A 19430-nucleotide genomic window follows, 5' to 3' on the forward strand; every position below is an offset into this window, starting at 1 on the left:
CGCAACGAAGCAGAGGCTCTTCGTGGCTACGGAGATGCGGACACAGAGTAGCATAAATTGGGCTTTAGAGCCTCATTTTGATTCCATAAGTGTGCAGCACCATTCTGGAAGTGACGGATTTTGTCCACCTTCCCATACTGCATGGCACAGCAGTCTGCACATGTATTTTTACCAGCAGATGAACCAATACGCTGACAAGTCTTGTGTGTACGAAGCAGTTTTTAATTTATGCACAATAGCACAAGCAAACATGTAAAAAGAGTTAGCTGCAACGGAACCACTGGACAACCTAACGTCTGGTTATATGTCGAACAGAAACGTCGCACTCTGAGGAGGAATTCTCGTCTTACGCCGCCTGTGGTTCGGGCGGACACTTTTGGCTACACTTCAACTGTACAACGAACGCCGCCAACAATCCTGCTCCTGGAAACACGTTTAAATCAGACAACAAAGAAAAAAAATCCAACACTATCAAAATTCATAAACAGCTTTTTTTTGTTTGTTTGTTTCAATTTACCAAAAAATATAAAAAAGTTTGAAAGACTGAATCTGCTGGACTCCTGTCACATAAACCTTTCTTTTCAAAATAAAACATTTTATTCTTTAAACACATGGGACATTTCATAAATGCATTTAGAAAAACTACAGACAAAGCTTCAAAATAAAAGTCCTGTACAAAAAATGAAAAAAAAACAAAAAAGCTTTTACACAGACAGTTCAACCACCGCTAGCTGCTATAATAGTCTGTAATGAGGGAACTAAAACTTGGACAAACCTGAGGACAGGTTTCTAACATCTACTCCTGATTCTAAGACTGCAGGCGGATGATGATCCAACAAGAGATCTTCGTATCGGAAAAAAAAACCTTCCGGCTTTTATTTTCCTGACTTTAAGCAGATGAGAGCAAAGGATGCTAAAGTCCCCAAACTCTGGAATGTGGATCATTCATGCAAAACAAAAGGAGAAAAGACCAGATGAAGTCATGCAAACTTTGTGGTTTAATTCCTCGTTACAAATGCACGTCTGCATTCGAGGCGGGAACGTTTTTCCGCAATCTCTCTCTGAGCAGTTTTTTTTATTTTTTATTATTTTGTCCACATCAGGAAAGCAGATAACCCGTTTCCTTTGCGATATTTGTCAAAAATCAAGTTTTCTGTGCGTACCCACAAGGCACCTGTGAGAAAATGGGCGGTTCCCTCTGACGGTGTCAGCTGCCGTAAAGTTTCAGAGCGGGACGAACCCACGTGTGGTGTCACCATTCTCATCACAAAGCACAAAGGAAAAAAAAGGAGTGGAAAAGGTGTGATGGGCGGGTCCACTGTGGGCGGAGCTAATAGTCATCGTAGGTGTTGAGGTCGGTGAAGAAGGCGTTGGTGTAAGTTTTCCCAGAAAGCTGTGGGTTGAAGTATTTATTTCGTTCCTCCAGAATCAGATTATTTTTGTTGAAGGCCTACGATGAAAAAGACAAGAAGAGTCAGAGTGGACGTCTCTGCAACAACACAAGGATCAAATGATTTTTTTTTTCAGCCCACATGGCAGGATAAAAGCAAATCCACTCAACCAAAAAAACAAAAAAATACATAAAAAGCCTCATGAGAGTAAGAGCAACACAAATCAATGGACAGCCGCTCAGTGAATGAAGCACGTTTCACAGAGAGAAGGTCGAAACTTTTGCAAACAGGCTGCAGAAATGAAAAGCCACCACAGGGCGGAATTATTTTGATGCACGTTCATATGTCCACCTCTGTCATCTCTAATACCTGGCATCAGCAGTTTTTACGCTCGCTCCTCTAGGACAAGCAAAGCAATAAAAATCGATCAACGGGGAGTCACTTTTCTGTTAAACAATAAGAAAGAGCCACGGGGGCATCGTCTGCGTCACGCCAGGACGCAGTAAACACGGAATGAGCTTCAGATGCGCTGCTCAATACAACATCAGCAATTTGGCTAATGGATGCGCTCGTATCCCGTCTGCGACTCCCTCAGGGAGGCTTCATTTAACTCCTGATCACGCGACATTTGCAGTTGATGGATGTTTGTGACCGATGGCGAATACGTGCGGCGACACAAAACGCACGCCATCCTTCTTTTCCCCGCCATGTGATTTGCGCACAGACTGGATGTGATCAACACTCTGGCAGCCTGGAGTCGTTTCGCCGCGGCTGCTCTTCAACATCTGTGCTGCAGCCGCATCTGCATCAACCCTCCTTAATTAGCCAACAAATGAACAACATTTACGAAAACTGTGCATCGGCGCCGGTGACAGAGATGTAACAGAAGGACATCTGAGGTTTATTGTCTGTCTCAATACGAACCCATCTGTGGACACCTGCAGGAATCATGGAGAAAAAACAACCACTAATTTGTTGGGATGTCCAGAACCAAATTTGTGCATCAGAACCTGGATCTAGAACTGATCACGTGCATCAGAATCTGGATCTACAACCTATAATGTGCATCAGAATCTGGATTTAGAACCGATCCTGTGCATCAGTGTGCAGGTCCAGAACTGATGATATGCATCAACATTTTGGGTCCAGAACCAATCATGTGCATCGGTGTCCAGGTCCAGAACTGATCATGCACATCAGTATCGTGGTATTGATTTTAATTTCACATTATCAACACATTTTTTTGTTGTTGTTCTTTAATAACTTCACACATTTAAAAAAAGTGGTGAAAAAAATGGTTCATTTGCTTTTATTTCTGAACAAATTTTAACTTCATTCTGAGTTTGAAATGTGGGCGTCCCAGCAACTGTGAGCCAGACGGCAGCTGCAGAGTCTGTGTGACTTAATATTGCACATATAATGAACACATGATTTAACTGGAAGACTGACCAGATATTTAATGAAGGTGAACGCAACGACATTAAATCCTACAGAATATTTAGAAAAAAATTGTTTGGTCTCTTTGAAACAAACACTCATTATTAAAGGAAGAACTTGATCAGAACATTCAAGCTAAGGGCCCTGTCCCACTGGGGAGAGGATTAATTGCGCATGAATTGAGTATACAAAGTACGGGAATTCATTGTCGTCCGCAACAAAAATGGTCAAAAATGACAAATGTCCCAGTATGAATTACAAATATATTAATAATATATAGCGAATATATGATGAACAATCACGGTTGTATAATGCATGTAGTGAGGAAACGGATCCGATGCATTGCGATTATCACGGCAGTATTACGGGTGTATTATGATGCATCTCGCACATGTTGCGCGTGCACGGCATCTGCATTGTGGTCATAAATGAAGCGCACTCGGCCACTGGCATCACTATTCACACCAACAATACAGCCTCTGGAGCATTTGCTGGACTTGGACAAGTTGATTGGAGTAAACAAGCAGTGAACAGGGCAAGTGATGACATCAGCGGATCGCATCAGAGCGCAGCTCGTCTGAACAATTATAACAAGAAGGTAAATCTGTTATAAACATAGGAATAAATACTGTAACAGCTGCAGACAAGAAGGAAAAAAACACACAACTGTTTTATCAAGCCTTGACAATGTAAACAAGTCAAATAATTTTCAACAGGCAATTTGCAGAACAAAATGATTAATCTTCCACAACATAATTATTTTATATAGGCAGCGTCCAGCGCATGGCCGCCGGTAGAACAAAGAACGGCGTCCAGCTGTGAACACAGCAGACGTAAAAAAAACGCTTTATTCATGGCCAATCTGTATGCAGTCGCTACAACTTATTTTAGTTCGTGATGTGGACATGATGGGCACGCAAAATATCTGTTTTACACACTGTCCCAGTCCGCTGCCAAGCCGCAAATCCCTGTCAGTTGCGGATATCAGCAGATGACGGCGAATATACAGTGCATAGATTGAGTATGTATTGAGTATGTAAGATGGAGGTCATCCGCAGCCAAAATTTTGTGCATCTCAAAAATCCTGGAAACAGAAAAACGTGCCTCTGCGGATAATTGTGGATGTGTGCGGGTGTCGGCCGACTCATACAAGCATGTTTCATGCATATTGCGGATGTTAAGCGAATATGATCCAATTTTGTGCGCAATCCATATGCAAATCCTCCTAAACGCCAGTGGGACAGGGCTCTAACTCATGCACACAAATTAGATTTGTCATTTGAACAGTGATACAGTGATTTATTTGTTTGATTTTTTTTTTTTGGTTCTTACTGATTGCACAATTTTTGTATGATTACCTAATGGGTCTCTTACAAATGCAACAAAAAATTGGCATTTATTTGGGATAAATTAAATATACCGTAAATAAGCAGAAGTTACATGACGCAGATCTTCTCCACTCCACTGAAGTCGCAGTAGTTTAAAATAAAAAAAAAACACTGAGAAAATGCAAAGTATTTGCATGTGAACCAGAATGCAGTTACACAGGTTGCGTGCAGCCGCAGCACGCTGCACACTGTTGCACACTACTGCAATACGCTGCACACTGTTGCACACTACTGCAGTACGCTGCACATTGCTGCATGCTGCACACTGTTGCACGCTGCCACAGCATGCTGCACACTGCACACTGTTGCACGCTGCTGCAGCACACTGCTGCACGCTGCTGCAACACACTGCTGCACACTGCCACAGCACACTTCTGCACGCTGCCGCAGCATGCTGCACACTGCTGCATGCTGCACACTGCTGCATGCTGCCGCAACATGCTGCACACTGCTACACGCTGCCGCGGCTTGCTGCACAATGCTGCACGCTGCAGCGGCATGCTGCACACTACTGCAGTACGCTGCACACTGTTGCATGCTGCACACTGCAGCATGCTGCCACAGCATGCTGCACACTGCTGCACACTGCCTAAGCATGCTGCACATTGCTGCACACTGCACACTGTTACACGCTACTGCAGCACACTGCACACTGTTACACACTACTGCAGTATGCTGCACACTGCACACCCTTGCACGCTGCATACTGTTACATGTTGCATATTGTGCGCTTCACACTGTTGCATGCTGCACACTGTTGCACACTTCCACAGCACGCTGCATGTTGTTGCACACTGCACACCACTTCATGCTGCAAACTCTTGCACTCTTCTGCTTGTAGCCACACATTGTCGCACAGTGCTGCGTGTTGTTGCATGCTACCATCGCTGGCTGCCACAAGCTACTACATGCTGGTGCATGGCATTGCACGCCATCGCATACCGTCTGTACACGTCGGTAATAAAAGTATGGAAAAAACTAAATCAACAGGAAAACGGTGACATCACATCAAGTATGTCTGAAGTGTCACAATGATCTGATTCCAGTAATGCTGCGATCACCTGTTACATTTAGCAGCTATCACATTATTTGTTTCCTGTGTGAGAGAAACATTAAAGAACAATCTGCAGACTACACTTTATCAGAGTGAATTCATTTTATCTGTGCTGTGAAAACAATAATGCGGCCGTCTCACTTGTCTCACTGGTTTTCTTTTGACAATATAATCTTCATGGTCCAGAAGAACAAAATTTAGTAAAACATTATTCAGCCTGTAAATTGACCTTTAAACGTTACAGTATTAAGTTCATAATATAAGATTCTTTTAAAAATTACAGCCGGCTGAATGTGGCGAAGCCATTCTGTCTCACAACAGGGGAGGCCGCGTGAAGGTCATGTGACAAAAAGTCACACTCCAGACATTTTGTTTTCACTGAAACGAATAGCTAAAGTGTTGCAGTCAGCACGATCATCAAGTAACCACAGAAATAATTCATAAATGAACCATCTCCAGCTTTTGTCTCATAAAATAACTGAAGCAGAAGCTTCCCTGCATCAAACACTGTTTCACAGATTCTTCTAATAAAATGAATCTTCTTGTTAGATGGATTTCAGCTTCTTGTATCATGAATCATGGGTTTTTTTTCCCACATGCTGATAATTCTGGTTTGCATGAGAAGTCGTAAAATAGCTCAGAATGTTTGGTGCATTTCTGTTCACATGGCTTGGTTCATGCTTCGTCGTCCATGTGGAATGGCAGCACGAGAAAAGCAGCTGGATGTGCCCAAATTCAGTGACTCCACCCAAACTTTTGGTTACAATGCAGGCGTGTATCAGAGAAGAAAAACAGTTCGGCGACTGGTTGAAGAAAAAAAAAGGGGCAGCAGATTCAAACAAAAACCTAAAAATGTTGAGACACTCTGAGGATGACAGCGGAGGAAAGTACTGCAGTTTCTTCTTCCTTTATATCTGGGTGAATTTCAGAGTGACTGTCCGACAGCGCCACCTAATGTTCTGACTGTGATCTACAGGTCAGGCATCACAAATAAACCCTCAGTATGTGCAAATGTTATTAATTCAAGATCAAAATATGACTAATTAGCGCTCAGTAATGATTAATTTAAGAGCAGGTTCGTTATTTGTGTGTTTGTGATGGTTTCCTCCATGAGACCCCCCCCCCCACCGGGTTCCGTATTGTTTCCTTGAAATAACAAACACAGAAAGACAAAAGAAGAAAGACAAAAACCAAAATGAAAGCATGCAAATGGAAGTGAGAAAAATGAGGGAGGAATACACTGCCTTCTCACAAGCCAGGGGGGAGCAGCAGGGGGTCCGGTGCGATGAGCAGGTGGTGGGATGAAAGAGAAACTAGAGGTTGTTCTCCAACCTGCCACACACATGAAGTGCCACGGGAGGTGGAAGGGGCACGTTGGGGAAGAGGAAGAAGTGGGGTCAAAGAGCTGTTGGGGGGGATCGAGAGACGGGATGTTGTTGAGGTCAGTGGTTAGTAGAAAATCTCCAGGCCGCGCATGGACACCCCCTTGTTAGCAGAGAGAGGCTGGTGCATGGCAGGGTCATCAAAGGGCAAGAGTACTGACACGTCTGGCTGCAAGGAGGAGAGGAACGGGCAACAGTCACCCTCAGAGAAACCCTGAGACCACCTTCTGAGTCAAAGGACGGTTAGAAAGTCAACACACTGGAAAGAGTCCGGCTCGCCCAGGAACCACACAGCATCTGAACAGTGACCAGCCTGTCTGTGACATCAGCAAGTGAGCTTTAATTTGTTCAATATGACATCATAGAGTCATTTATGTGATGTTTAAATGTGTACTGCAACATCATCATACTCTAATCTGAGAAAAGTTTGTCTGTCTGCTCCTCCCAGGAATTTTGGCAGATTCCCTCCTAACTTGGTATGTGGATGATGGTCAACCTCAGATTTGCCCATGAAGGGTTTGTTTTTGGCAAGGATTACTGGGGTCAAAGGTCAAATATTAGATCTCTCCTCCCCCCACTCTATTGTCCACCAAACGTAGCCTACATGCAGAGCATCTGGAAAGTATCCTCAGCGCTTCACCTTTTCCACATTTTATTGTTACAGCTTTATTACAAAATGGAATAAATTCATTTTTCCCCTCAAAATTCTACACACAACAACCCATAATGACAACATGCAAAAAATTTAGTTTGAAATTTTTACAAATGTATTGAAAATAAAAAAGCTAAGAAATCACATGTACGTAACTATTCACACCCTTTGCTCAATACTTTGTTGATGCACCTTTGGCAGAAATTTCAGCCTCAAGTCTTCTTGAATATGATGCCACAAGCTTGGTGCACCTATCTTTGGGCAGTTTTGTCCATTCCTCTTTGCAGCACCTCTCAGGCTCCATCAGGTTGGATGGGAAGCGTTGGTGCACAGACATTTTCAGATCTCTCCAGAGATGTTCAATCAGATTCAGGTCTGGGCTCTGGCTGGGCCACTCAAGGACATTCACAGAGTTGCCCTGAAGCCACTCCTTAATATCTTGGCTGTGTGCTTAGGGTCATTGTCCTGCTGAAAGATGAACCGTCGCCCCACTCTGAGGTCAAGAGCGCTCTGGAGCAGGTTTTCACCCAGGATGTCTCTGTACATTGCTGCATTCATCTTTCCCTCAATCCTGACTAGTCTCCCAGTTCCTGCTGCTGAAAAACATCCCCACAGCATGATGCTGCCACCACCATGCGTCACTGTAGGGATGGTGCCTGGTTTCCAATCTTTGTCTCCTCAGTCCAGAGAATTTTGTTTCTCCTGGTCTGAGAGTCCTTCAGGTTTTGTCAAGCTCCAGGTGGGCTGCCATGTGCCTTTTACTAAAGAGTGGCTTCTGCCTGGCCACTCCACCATACAGGCCTGATTGGTGGATTGGTGCAGACATGGTTGTCCTTCTGGAAGGTTCTTCTCTCTCCACAGAGGAATGCTGGAGCTCAGACAGAGTGACCAGACAGAGTGGTTCTTGGTCACCTCCCTGACTAAGGCCCTTCTTCCCTGATCTCTCAGTTTAGATGGGCAGCCAGCACTAGGAAGAGTCCTGGTGGATTTGAACTTCTTCCATTTACAGATTATGGAGGCCACTGTGCTCAATGGGACCTTCAAAAGCAGCAGAAATGTTTCTGTTCCCCAGATTTGTGCCTCGAGACAATCCTGTCTCAGAGGTCTACAGACAATTCCTTTGACTTCATGCTTGGTTTGTGCTCTGACTGTCAACTGTGGGACCTTACATGTAGACAGGTGTGTGTCTTTCCAAATCATGTCCAATCAACTGAATTTACCCCAGGTGGATTCCAATCAAGGTGTAGAAACATCTCAAGGATGATCAGTGGAAACAGGAGGCACCTGAGCTCAATTTTGAGCATTACGGCAAAGGCTGCGAATACTTTATGTACATGTGATCTATTAGTTTTTGTTTCATTTTTTAATACATTACCCCCTCCCCACCAAAAAACCCCAAACTCTCATTATGAGGTATTGTGTGTAGAATTTTGAGGAAAAAATGAATTTCATCCATTTTGGATTAAGGCTGTAACATAAAATGCTTTTTGGATGCTCTGCATGTGGCATCTGGGATGTGTCCAGGTGAGATCAAACTTACCAAAAGTCAATAGCTGGGGTCAAGGTCATTGGGGTCAAAGGTCAAAATTTAAGTTTTTCACTACTACTTGCACCAAACGTGGCATACATATGAAGACAATTTCCAGAACTGTCAGGCAAGTTCAGACCTATCAAAGGTCAGTCACTGGAGTCAAAGTCATTGGGGTCAAAAGTCAAAATGAAAGTTTTTCACACCAGGTGGCACCAAACATGGCACACATATGGAGGTGGGGTCCAGAATTGCCCATCAAGGCCAGATTTGTTTGTTGGGCGACTCCTCCCAGGTCTTTTGCTGATTTTTATGAAACATATCTAAATGAAGGTTGAACATGAAGTTGTCCTTAAAGAATTACTTTTGGAAAAGGTCAAGGAATTAGATTTTTTTTTTAAACTAAATGTGGCACACATTTAGCTTATTTGCAGAATTACCCTGGCAAGGTCAGCCAGAGGTTAGTTAATTGGGTGCAGGTCAATGTCCCTTTGGTCAAATCTCAGATTGCCTGTCCATGATTATCTACATGCCCACTGGTACGATGACCTAATCTGAAGACTTTAACACAGCTGCCCCTTTTCCACCTGGGCTGGTGCCAAAATCCAAACCCACCTGGGTGTTTTCAAGGCAGAACACTGGTTCCAGTGAAGCTCATGAACAGGACTGGCTGCTTGATGTCGTAGGTTCTTCTGGGTGCCGAACTAATTATCATGTAGCTCATCGTGCATACTGTCAGTGTGTGTGATGCCTCTGGAATCCTGCTCTGTTCCCGCACGTGTTTGGTATCGCTGCTACTAAAGTTATCTGGATAATACTGATGAGGAGAAAACTGCACAGATTCAATAAAAAGGAAAGGTTCATCACGTAGACAGTTACTGAGTGCTTAAAGGCCGCGGTGTGCTCTGTCAGACAGCCTGCTGGACTGTCCAACAACATCACGACCCGCGTTCCACTCTGAAAAGAGAGGAGGCGCTATCAGTAACTTTACAGTTCTGACTCTGCAACAAATGACAAAGGTATCACAAAGAGACAAATACCAAACTTGTCGGACTGCGTCCTCAGTGTAACAGGAGGGGAATTCGTCATTCTACATCCGTGAACGCGGGTCATCGAAATGAACAAGCACATGGACACTTTCCCATCCTGGTCCAACAGGGGTCATGTGACGGCTGTGCGAAGACGTACGCCGCGGCCGTAACAGTGCCAACGATCGCAACCATCAGAGGTTTAGTCTGCGCGGAATAAAAGGCTCTTCAAAATGCAGCCTGTGAGGTTTATAAGCGACTTTTGAAGTGAACCCCAAACATAGAAAAAAAATCCCCTAAAAAAATCCCAAAACGTTAAAGATGAACACGTTTTAGTTTCAGTGCGCGATGGTTTACTTTCAGTTGGCCTGGAATTTGTTCAGTCTTGAGAACGAACACATTTCAGGCCAATTCCAAAAACACCAATCACAAGGGAAGTGGGCGTGGCTAAACAACAGGGTCATTTCAACAGGTGAGTGTCAATGTACTTTCTGCTTTTTTCTGTCGGCTAAAGAACAATTTGAGTGAAAAAGTACACAAGATAAATGTTATTTATGAATGATTTGTTTTCCTATGCCTTAAAATAGTACCGAGTATGGTGCCCTTAAAGGGACATAAGGAAAAAACTAGAGTGCTAAGGGCCCTGTGGGCAGTGGTGGGCACAGTTCCGCTAACTGCTAATTATCAAAGCTAATGTTTTCATTATCGGATTAGCTTTTCAGATAACTTTGAAAACCATCAGTGGACCAATTATCTTCCAATAAGTTTTGGTCCGATAATTTTTAGACCGCTAACATATTTTTGGAGGTGTGGTGAACAAAGCTTTATAGTTACAAACATTTATTAAGTTTAAAATCAGTTGAGTACCTACCTGTTAAATGTTTTGGAGTAGATATGCAGTTATATCCTCTGCAAACAGAAGAGAGCTGGTTCCAGAAGAAACCACTCTATTCTATACAGGCAAAGGAGAACTGGTCACAGAAAAGAAAAAAAAAAAGCTCATTTCTTTTGACCCCATACTGATATGCTGGCAATATCACCCAAGTCAGTCATACACCCAAGTCAGGCATACAGTTTTAACTTATGGTTAAAATTTTAACCAAATACATTTCAGACAAGTTATTTAAATTAACGTCATGTCTGAAGTTTTATAAAGTGAAAATATCAGATATATGTTTTACTTTTAAAGTAATGCAGTAATTTTGAAGGTTTTAGTGTGGACATGCTGTGTCCAGTTGCATTATGGGTAATCTCAGTACATTCACGACAGAAGAAATGCATTTGAGACACTCTGATCAGGCTCCACACGGACAACAGCATTAAACTCTTTGTATATTGTGCCTAAAGCTCTCATGAAAATATTCTCTGGGTTTATAGATGTTGTTATTGTGTTTGTTTCATGTCAAAATGCCAGAAGAAGCCCAAGTTGCTTCTCCATTATTTTCAATTGGAATCATTGCAATTGACTCCCGTTTGCTATTCAGAGTCCTGTTTATGTCAAACACTGTCTGATGTCTTTGTTCCAGAGAAATATATATAAGATGTCTGAAATTCAGTTTGCGTTTATTAAATTCCATGCATCTTAAATGTAGCAGACACGATTATCTGGAATTTTGTTTTGGCACGTTTTCACAGTCTCTACTGCCATCTACTGGCCAGTAGTGTTCATGGAAGTATGAGTGTCTGGACGCCAGTAGATGGCAGTGTTCTATTTATTTTGACTCCGGTTATATCAGACGGTTGTCAAATAGCAACTTGACTTTTTGGCTTTTTGCAAATGGCTTTTTTTTTTACAAATAAAAAAGGCATATTTTACAAAAGCACATTTACGAGGTCTATTAGAAAAGTATCCGATTCCAATTCTCAGTTACTCACTTGTTGAAAGCCATCAAAAGCCGCCTGAATTTTACAAATGGTTTTCAACACGGATGTGTTTTTCCTGTCGCGGCACACACATATTTGCCGAGTCGTCACGGAAACGACTCGGCGAATTTGCGCGCACGTCTTTCATTAAAAAATGTCCTTAAACAGTGGAATGTCTGCATAAAGTCCTCATGCCGGCCTCTTCTGAATCTTCTCTGTTCTCTCACTATGTCCTGGGTGAATTAAGCCTTAAATTAGGATGTTTTCAGGTCGAAACAGGCCGACGACGGCCCCTGGAAGCGCTGCACGACGTCCCGCTCCGTGGGAAGTCCTTACACCGACAGAAACACCCCATAATCTCTCATCAGCCGTTAAACTTTTCACCGAAAACCAGCTTAATTTCTCGAATAGTGTCCACTCGGATATTCCTCACAGGTCCAGAAAAAACTTTGATAAAGCAACGCGCGCCGTCTCGAGCAGCGTGTGAAACAAAGGAATTCAGCCGAGAGGGCGGGACCACATCTCACTCAAGGCCTGCCCACAGGGAAATGACGTCACTGACACGCGTGAAAAAACTCACGCATGCGCACGAGGGTTCAAGCATGATTGGTGTAATCGCACGTCATTCAAATCCATATAGTTAAAAAAAATAAAAGGGTCGGTTTATTATCTAATAGACCTCGTATATGTAAACACCAACACACACCTCACAGTAATGTGTTGGTTTTTACACAGAATGAATGAGTCAATCAATAGTGTTAGCGGAGGCACATTTTACCCATAACCCCTTTGGCATCTGTCTGTGTTTGTTACAAAACTTCAGAATCAGTGCATTATTTAAAATTAAAGCTATGTTTTATATTTTAACTTTGTACAAATGACAGAATTGACATTAATGGAGTTATTCTATCGGTATTAATTTTATTTATACATCAAAACCATAATGGAGTTATTCTATTGGTATTAATTTTATATTATAAATCAAAACCATAAGTCAGCACTGCTTTATTTTCCAAGAACTCCGCCTCACGGTGACACTGCTATTGAGTAGAGAGTTGAGCTTTGCTGCTCCTTTCAACTGCTTCTCTGCTGGAAGCAATGTAGCAAACAGGAGCTTCCAACAGTGGGCAGTGCGCACAAAGACAGACGTGCTGACTCATTGTTTGGGTCTGTGGTCACCTTTGATGCTACCAGAAGCAATTGTGGTGTTAAAACTCAAAATCAGTTTGTTAGTAGTTGCAAGTGTACCTGAGACAATACTGAAAGTTATCGGTTATCTGTAGCTTCCGATAAACTTTTGGGTGGTTTATCGGTTTAGCTTTATAAAAGATAACTTTTCAGTTAGCTGATTAGCTGTTATTGAAGCTAACTTTTTGGTTAGCTGTGCCCACCACTGCCTGTGGGTTACCAGCTCAATTAAAGAGCAAGGCAAAATGGGCATTTTTGGGCTAAAAATGGCTCTCATTTCCAAATTAACGAATTTACGCAAATAATTTTGGGACGGGAACAATGTCAATGAACACTATTGTGCCCTTGTTAAATTAAAAGAAAAGTTATCTGACAGTTTTTGAGAAAATTCTAAATACCCAAATTGGCTGTGTTCAGTATAAAATGGCCGCCATTTCAAAACAGACAAATCTATAACTATATATATATATATTTTATTTTTTTTATTTTTTTTTTTACGTGAAATATGTCAACAACCCATATTACACCCTTGACAAATTAGAAAAAAGTTATCACACAGAAAACTGCCTTTCAGTGCTCAAAATGGCTATTTTCAGCATAAAAATAGCCGCCATTTCCAAACAAACAAATCAACGAACATGAATTTAAACGGGACCAATGTCAATGACCCACATTATGCCCTTGCCAAATTAGAAAAAAGTTAGACAGTTTGAGATATTGCAATAAACGGACGCGGATGACTAGAATGGACGGTGCGCCACGACATAGTGTTAGCAGCCTATTGGCCAGTAACCAACGAACAAACATGTATCAGAGACAGGCACTGAATATACTCGCAATAGTTTTTGAGAGATCTTGCGACAGCGTTTTTGAGAGATCTCCTGATAGTTTTCCATGAGGCTGATGTCGCTGGCTTCCCACTGGGCTCAATGTTTTTTTTTCCATCTTTCTTCATGTCCCTTTAGGGACTCGGTAGCTGAGGCTAATGTTCTCATTGCAATTACCCAAAAACAACTGTACTGTGGTTTGAACAGGCGCTAAGGGATCACAACTCTAATCAGCTCAAAGCCTCTTGACACAGCGGCCGCCGTTTCAGGTGGTCGTTTTGAGTGTTTCAAAGTGGCCGAAACGGCATCTAATTGAAAGCACTGGGAATCCTTAAAAAACAAAACAAAAAACAAACCAATCCAAATGAAATGTGAAGTAGCGACAGACACGCAGTTATCACCGGCTCGGCCGGGCACTAAAAGCCTGGGGGAGGGGGGGGGATCAGCGGATGAGAGGCTGTTTGTTACACGAGAGTTGTTGGTTCACTGTCATGGCAGCGCGAGCTGCAGCTCGGTCTCTGATGACGTCCGAGCGCGCATCCTTTTATTAGTGTGATATGAGAAAGCAGTGTATGACCACTCACATTGAGACACACGGCGGAGCAGCACACGGAAAGAGGACGCACGCACGGCAGCCTGTCAGTATCAAGAAGACTCATGCAGCAGGATGTGGATTTAATCACAGCTGTCACCGCAGGAAGGGTCAAAGCGTCACTCGCCGCCGCGCTTGAGAGTCTGGTTAAATGAATCTGTTAGCAAACACTTCGCTACTCCCCCAGTGCAAACCCGCCCACAGACCTTGATGGCTTCCACGGAGTCGTATTTGTCCAGTTTGTTGATGTGGTTGGTGATGCTGGTGTTGAGCGGCGCAGCTGAAATGGGGTGGATGACGGTGGCGTCGTGTGACTGCTGCTGGTAGCGTTGGCAGTACGAGTAGACGAGCAGCGTGACCAGGCAGCCCAGGATGGAGCTGCTGAGCCCCACGGCGATCATGTGGAACAGGTTGAAGTCTGGAAGGAGACAGACAGGCGGGTTAGCGGGTACTGTATGAAACGCTGACACGCGATGGGTTAAAAACTCACCGACTCCCCTCAAACGTTTGAACTGGAGGAGGAACATTTCACACAAATGTTGCTAACGTACTGCAATATTTTCTAATTTGAACTGCTGAACCTTTGACATAATTACTGACAGATAATGTAGAAATAATGAATGTTTTTGAGTGCAGTGCTAGGAATATTTCACCTCGTTGAACGAAACATCCCATCTTTCAACTCAATATTCTTACCACAGCACCAACGGAAAACAGTCAGTATTTGTTTTTTAACAACCCCCCCACACTGTATTGAGGTTTGTGTGTGTGTGTGTGTGTGTGTGTGGCTACAATCATTACTAGACTGGGGAGGTGATGGTCTAGTGGTTAAGCTTTAGGCTACAGACCAGAAGATCTTCAGTTCAAAACCCTGTCAGACTGGAAAATCACTAAGGGCCCTTGAGCAAGGTCCCTTCATTCCCTGGTTGCTCCCGGTGTGTAGTGGGCACCTTGCTGGCAGCAGCCTTGCATCGGTGTGTGAATGAGAGGTATTACTGTAAAGCTGGGCAGACACTGTACGATATTTTCTATTACTGTATTCGGCTCCAGCTCAAACTGTACGACAAAACCGCAGGGTGTAAAAGTTCAGAGTGCACGATTTATGTTCTCACACTATACGGCCCGATACTCTGATGTGATCTGACTGTTCACATTGTACGTTCAAAACCACACGTCGGACCCGTGTTTCCGGAAGCAAAACATAAACAGAAGCTTTTTTTTTAAAAACTTTATTTACATTTCTTATTTTTACAAAAACTCTTGATGGGAGACATCAAAGTTTTAACAACAAAAATAATAATAAAACAATACAAGACTTTATAAGGGGGATGAAAAGAAACAGAAGCTGCTCTCTCCCAAAGAGATGATCACTATTTATGCTCTCTGAATTCTGCATCGGTGTTTGCACATGCGCAGTGCGAGAGGTTGGGGTAAATCAGCTCATAGACGCTCGTAGCGCTGCTTCAACAGCGCGATACCCTCATGGCCGACCAGAATATCAAACAGGTTTGATTTTCATCCGACCATACGATTGCCAATGGGGAGGTGGTCATGAGAGGTTAAACGCAGCTCGTTAGTAAGTCCCTTCGGCTGCTCCCTTGTTTGCACTCGGGGTCGCCACAGCAAATCCATGGTGGATCTGCATGCTGAATTGGCACAGGTTTTACGCCGGATGCCCTCCCTGACGCAACTCCACATTACATGGAGAAATGTGGCAGAGCTGGGATTTGAACCCGGAACCTTCTGAACTGAAACCAAGCGCATTAACCACTTGGCCACCACCCCTGCCTTAAACGCAGCTCATTAATCCATGTATACTACTCGGCGCGATCCAAAAAATTCTCGCACAAGTGAAAATCGGCTCAAAAAGGGCCAAAACCCACACAGTGTGAGCCCAGCTTAAAGCGCGTTGAGTTTCTGATACAGATGGGTTAAATAAATACAGTCCATTTACCATTTCTACCATTACAGTAAGACGTGATGCCCGAATAGATCCTGATATCTTCCTCATATCATCGATGCATATTTTTTAAAAAGAAGTACAGTTGTTCGATGGAGTGAAACATATGGAAAACAGCAGTGTTGCCACAGTAATTTTGAAAAGTTCCTTCATTAGTAGCAGCGGACAACTTGTCAGCAGCTGCTGAATGTAACTAATAAAGTACCTAGTTATTTAACTTTGTAATTTTTAAGATTGAGTAATCAGCAAAGTAACCATTAGTTACTTTGCTGATTACTCAATCTTCAGAGTGACCAAGTTAGATTACTAGTTACTTTATTAGTTACAAATTGTCGGCAACTCCTAATAAAGTAACTGCATAAAGCTGCTAATGAAGTAACTATATAAAGTAACTAAAAAAAGCAACTAATAAAGTAACTTTTCAAAGTAACTGTGGCAACACTGGAAAACAGTAACTTTGGTGCAGCTGGAAAGTATTCACACCGCTTCACTTTTTTCACATTTTGTTATTTTACAGCCTTAGGGCCCTGTCCCACTGGGGAGAGGATTAATTGCGCGTGAATTGAGTACACAAATTGCGGGCGTTCATTGTCGTCCGCAACAAAAATGGCCAAAAATGACAAATGTCCCAGTATGAATTACGGATATATTAATAATATATAGCGAATATATGATGAACAATCACGGTTGTATAACGCATGTAGTAAGGAAACTGATCCGACACATTGCGATTATCACGGCAGTATTACAGGTGTATTATGAATGCATCGCGCACGTGTTGCGCGTGCACGGCATCTACATTGCGGTCATAAAATTAGCGCATTCGCTCCTTTCGGCATCACTATTCACACCAACAATACAGCCTCTGGAGCATTTGCTGAACTTGGACAAGTTGATCACAGAGTTATTGTTCATGTTGTCATGCGAGGATTAACTGTTCATGACTTTGGGGAGTGGGAGGGGGGAAGCCGCTCGGGGTGTGAGACAGTGTTTTTTTTTTTTTTTTTTTTTTTGAGAGTGTCACAGAAAACAGACTTCAGTGTGAGTTGTGGCTAAACAGCAACTCTTCCTTTTGTTGGTGTTAAATAAAAGTCCTGGAGGAGACCCGATTGCAGCAGCTACGTCTTTGTGGATCTACACAGCCGGACCGGCACTGATTGGCAGGTATGTCGCTTTCTGCCACATATAGTACTTACGTGACGTGTTTGTTATGCATTCACAGATTGTCTGCAAATCAGCTGCAAAGCAGATAAAAACACTTTATTCGTGGCCAATCTGTATGCATTTGCTATAACATATTTTAGTTTGTGATGTGGACATGATGGGCACGATATATGTCTGTTTTACAAACTGTCCCAGTCCACTGCCAAGCCGCAAATCCACGTCAGTTGCGGATATCAGCGGTTAACGGCAGATACACAGCGCATAGAGTGAGTAGATGGATGTACATGGATGAAGTTCAAATGGAGGGATATGAGCTGTATTTTGTAAACAGAAGATATAACAAAGGCGGTGGTATTGCTCTGTATACAAAAACAGATCTGATGTGTACAATTGTTGAAGAAATGACAATTATGAATGATGTCATAGAAATTGTAACAGTGGAACTTGTACATGAAACATCTAAGAATATTTTAGTTAGTTGTGTATACAGAGCACCAGATTCTTGTGTTGTGAAATTTACAGATAAAATAATTGAATTATTCCATCAAATTAAAAACAAAACGCTTTTTATGTGTGGGGACTTTAATATTAACATAGAAAGCTCCAGCTGCCAAAGATCAAGTGATTTTGTGATACAATGTATAGTTTGGGGTTATTCCCCTTGATAACAAACCAACCAGAATTACATCGCAAAGTGCAACGGTAATTGATAATATATTTACAAACAGAACAGATGAAATATCAAGAATGGGATCTTCATGACAGATATTAGCGACCATTTACCAATTTTTTTCAATATTTAAATATAAAATAGGTACAACAAAAAAACTGATATAAACTTTAAAAGAGATAAGTCAGTTAAAAGCCTTAGAGGCATTAAAATATGACCTTAAAAATCAAACTGGGAAGAAGTTTATGTCAGTGATGTTAATGTAGCATATAACTCATTTATGAAATATTGATGAAATCATACAATAAAAATTGTAAATTAATTGAAATTAGTAAGAAAAGAGTAAATAAACCATGGCTGACAAAGGGAATAAAAATGCTTGTGCAAAGAAAAACTATTTATACAGGTGCTTTTTAAAATTGCAAACAAAGGAATCAGAACATAAATACAAAAATATAAAATAAACTATAACAATAATTAGGAAACAAAAAAAGATTATTACAGTGAAAAAACTAAATAAGAGGTAAAGATAATATGAGGGTAACATGGGGAATTATAAAAAGTGTGATTGATAGTGATGGAATGAAAGAAACTATTCCAAATTACTTTGTTAAGGAAAATAAAGAGATATATGATATAAAGAAGTTGCAAATGGGTTTAATGATTATTTTTCAAATGTAGGGTCAAGTCTGGTGGGAAATAAACCAATAATAGAAGATAAATTATGTACATTGGTAAATACGGTCAATAGTATTTTCCTGGACAATGTGGAAAAAGATGAAATAAGAAATATTGTAAAAAACTGTGTAAGCAAAAGATCAACTGACCATGAAGATTTAGACATGATGACTGTAAAAGTATATAGAAATTGTTATTGAACCATTTACTTATATTTGTAATCTGTCTCTGTCAACTGGGGTTTTTCCAGATGAAATGAAAATTGCTAAGGTAGTCCCATTATATAAAAATGGAGACAAACATAATTTTTCTAATTACAGGCCAGTATCATTGCTTCCACAGTTTTCTAAAAATTATGGAAAAAGTTTTTGTAACAAGATTGGATAAATTATTGAGAAACATCATATTTTAAATAATGCTCAGTATGGATTCAGAACAAAACATTCGACAGCTATGGCAATTATGGAACTAATAGAGAAAATATCAACAACAATAGATAATAAGGATTATTTTGTAAGTATTTTTATTGACCTGAAAAGGCTTTTGATGTTATAGACCACTCAAGATTGCTCCACAAGTTACAACAATATGGAATAAGAGGTGTTGCACATCAGTGGGTAAAAAGCTA

General features: G+C 41.7%; 1 protein-coding gene across 3 annotated transcripts in view; it reads right to left on the minus strand.

Annotated features, from left to right (window-relative positions):
* Positions 1-207: 207 nt before the first annotated feature.
* sema5a (sema domain, seven thrombospondin repeats (type 1 and type 1-like), transmembrane domain (TM) and short cytoplasmic domain, (semaphorin) 5A) overlaps positions 208-19430 on the minus strand; it is a 447076-nt gene continuing 427853 nt past the window's right edge. The window contains exons 21-23 of one of the 3 annotated variants that reach the window (XR_004557944.1): positions 14537-14748; positions 6614-6821; positions 208-1450 (exon numbers count right to left, since the gene is read on the minus strand). Coding sequence is in view for 1 of the 3 variants with exons in the window: in XM_034159873.1 (XP_034015764.1) it covers positions 1331-1450; positions 14537-14748 (332 nt within the window). In the remaining 2 variants the exon portion in view is untranslated. Of the gene's footprint in view, positions 1451-6602; positions 6822-14536; positions 14749-19430 lie in introns of all 3 variants that reach the window. The other 2 variants (XR_004557932.1, XM_034159873.1) reach the window with 2 other exon arrangements.

This window comes from Thalassophryne amazonica, chromosome 1 (assembly GCF_902500255.1).
Source record: "Thalassophryne amazonica chromosome 1, fThaAma1.1, whole genome shotgun sequence".
Taxonomy (NCBI): domain Eukaryota; kingdom Metazoa; phylum Chordata; class Actinopteri; order Batrachoidiformes; family Batrachoididae; genus Thalassophryne; species Thalassophryne amazonica.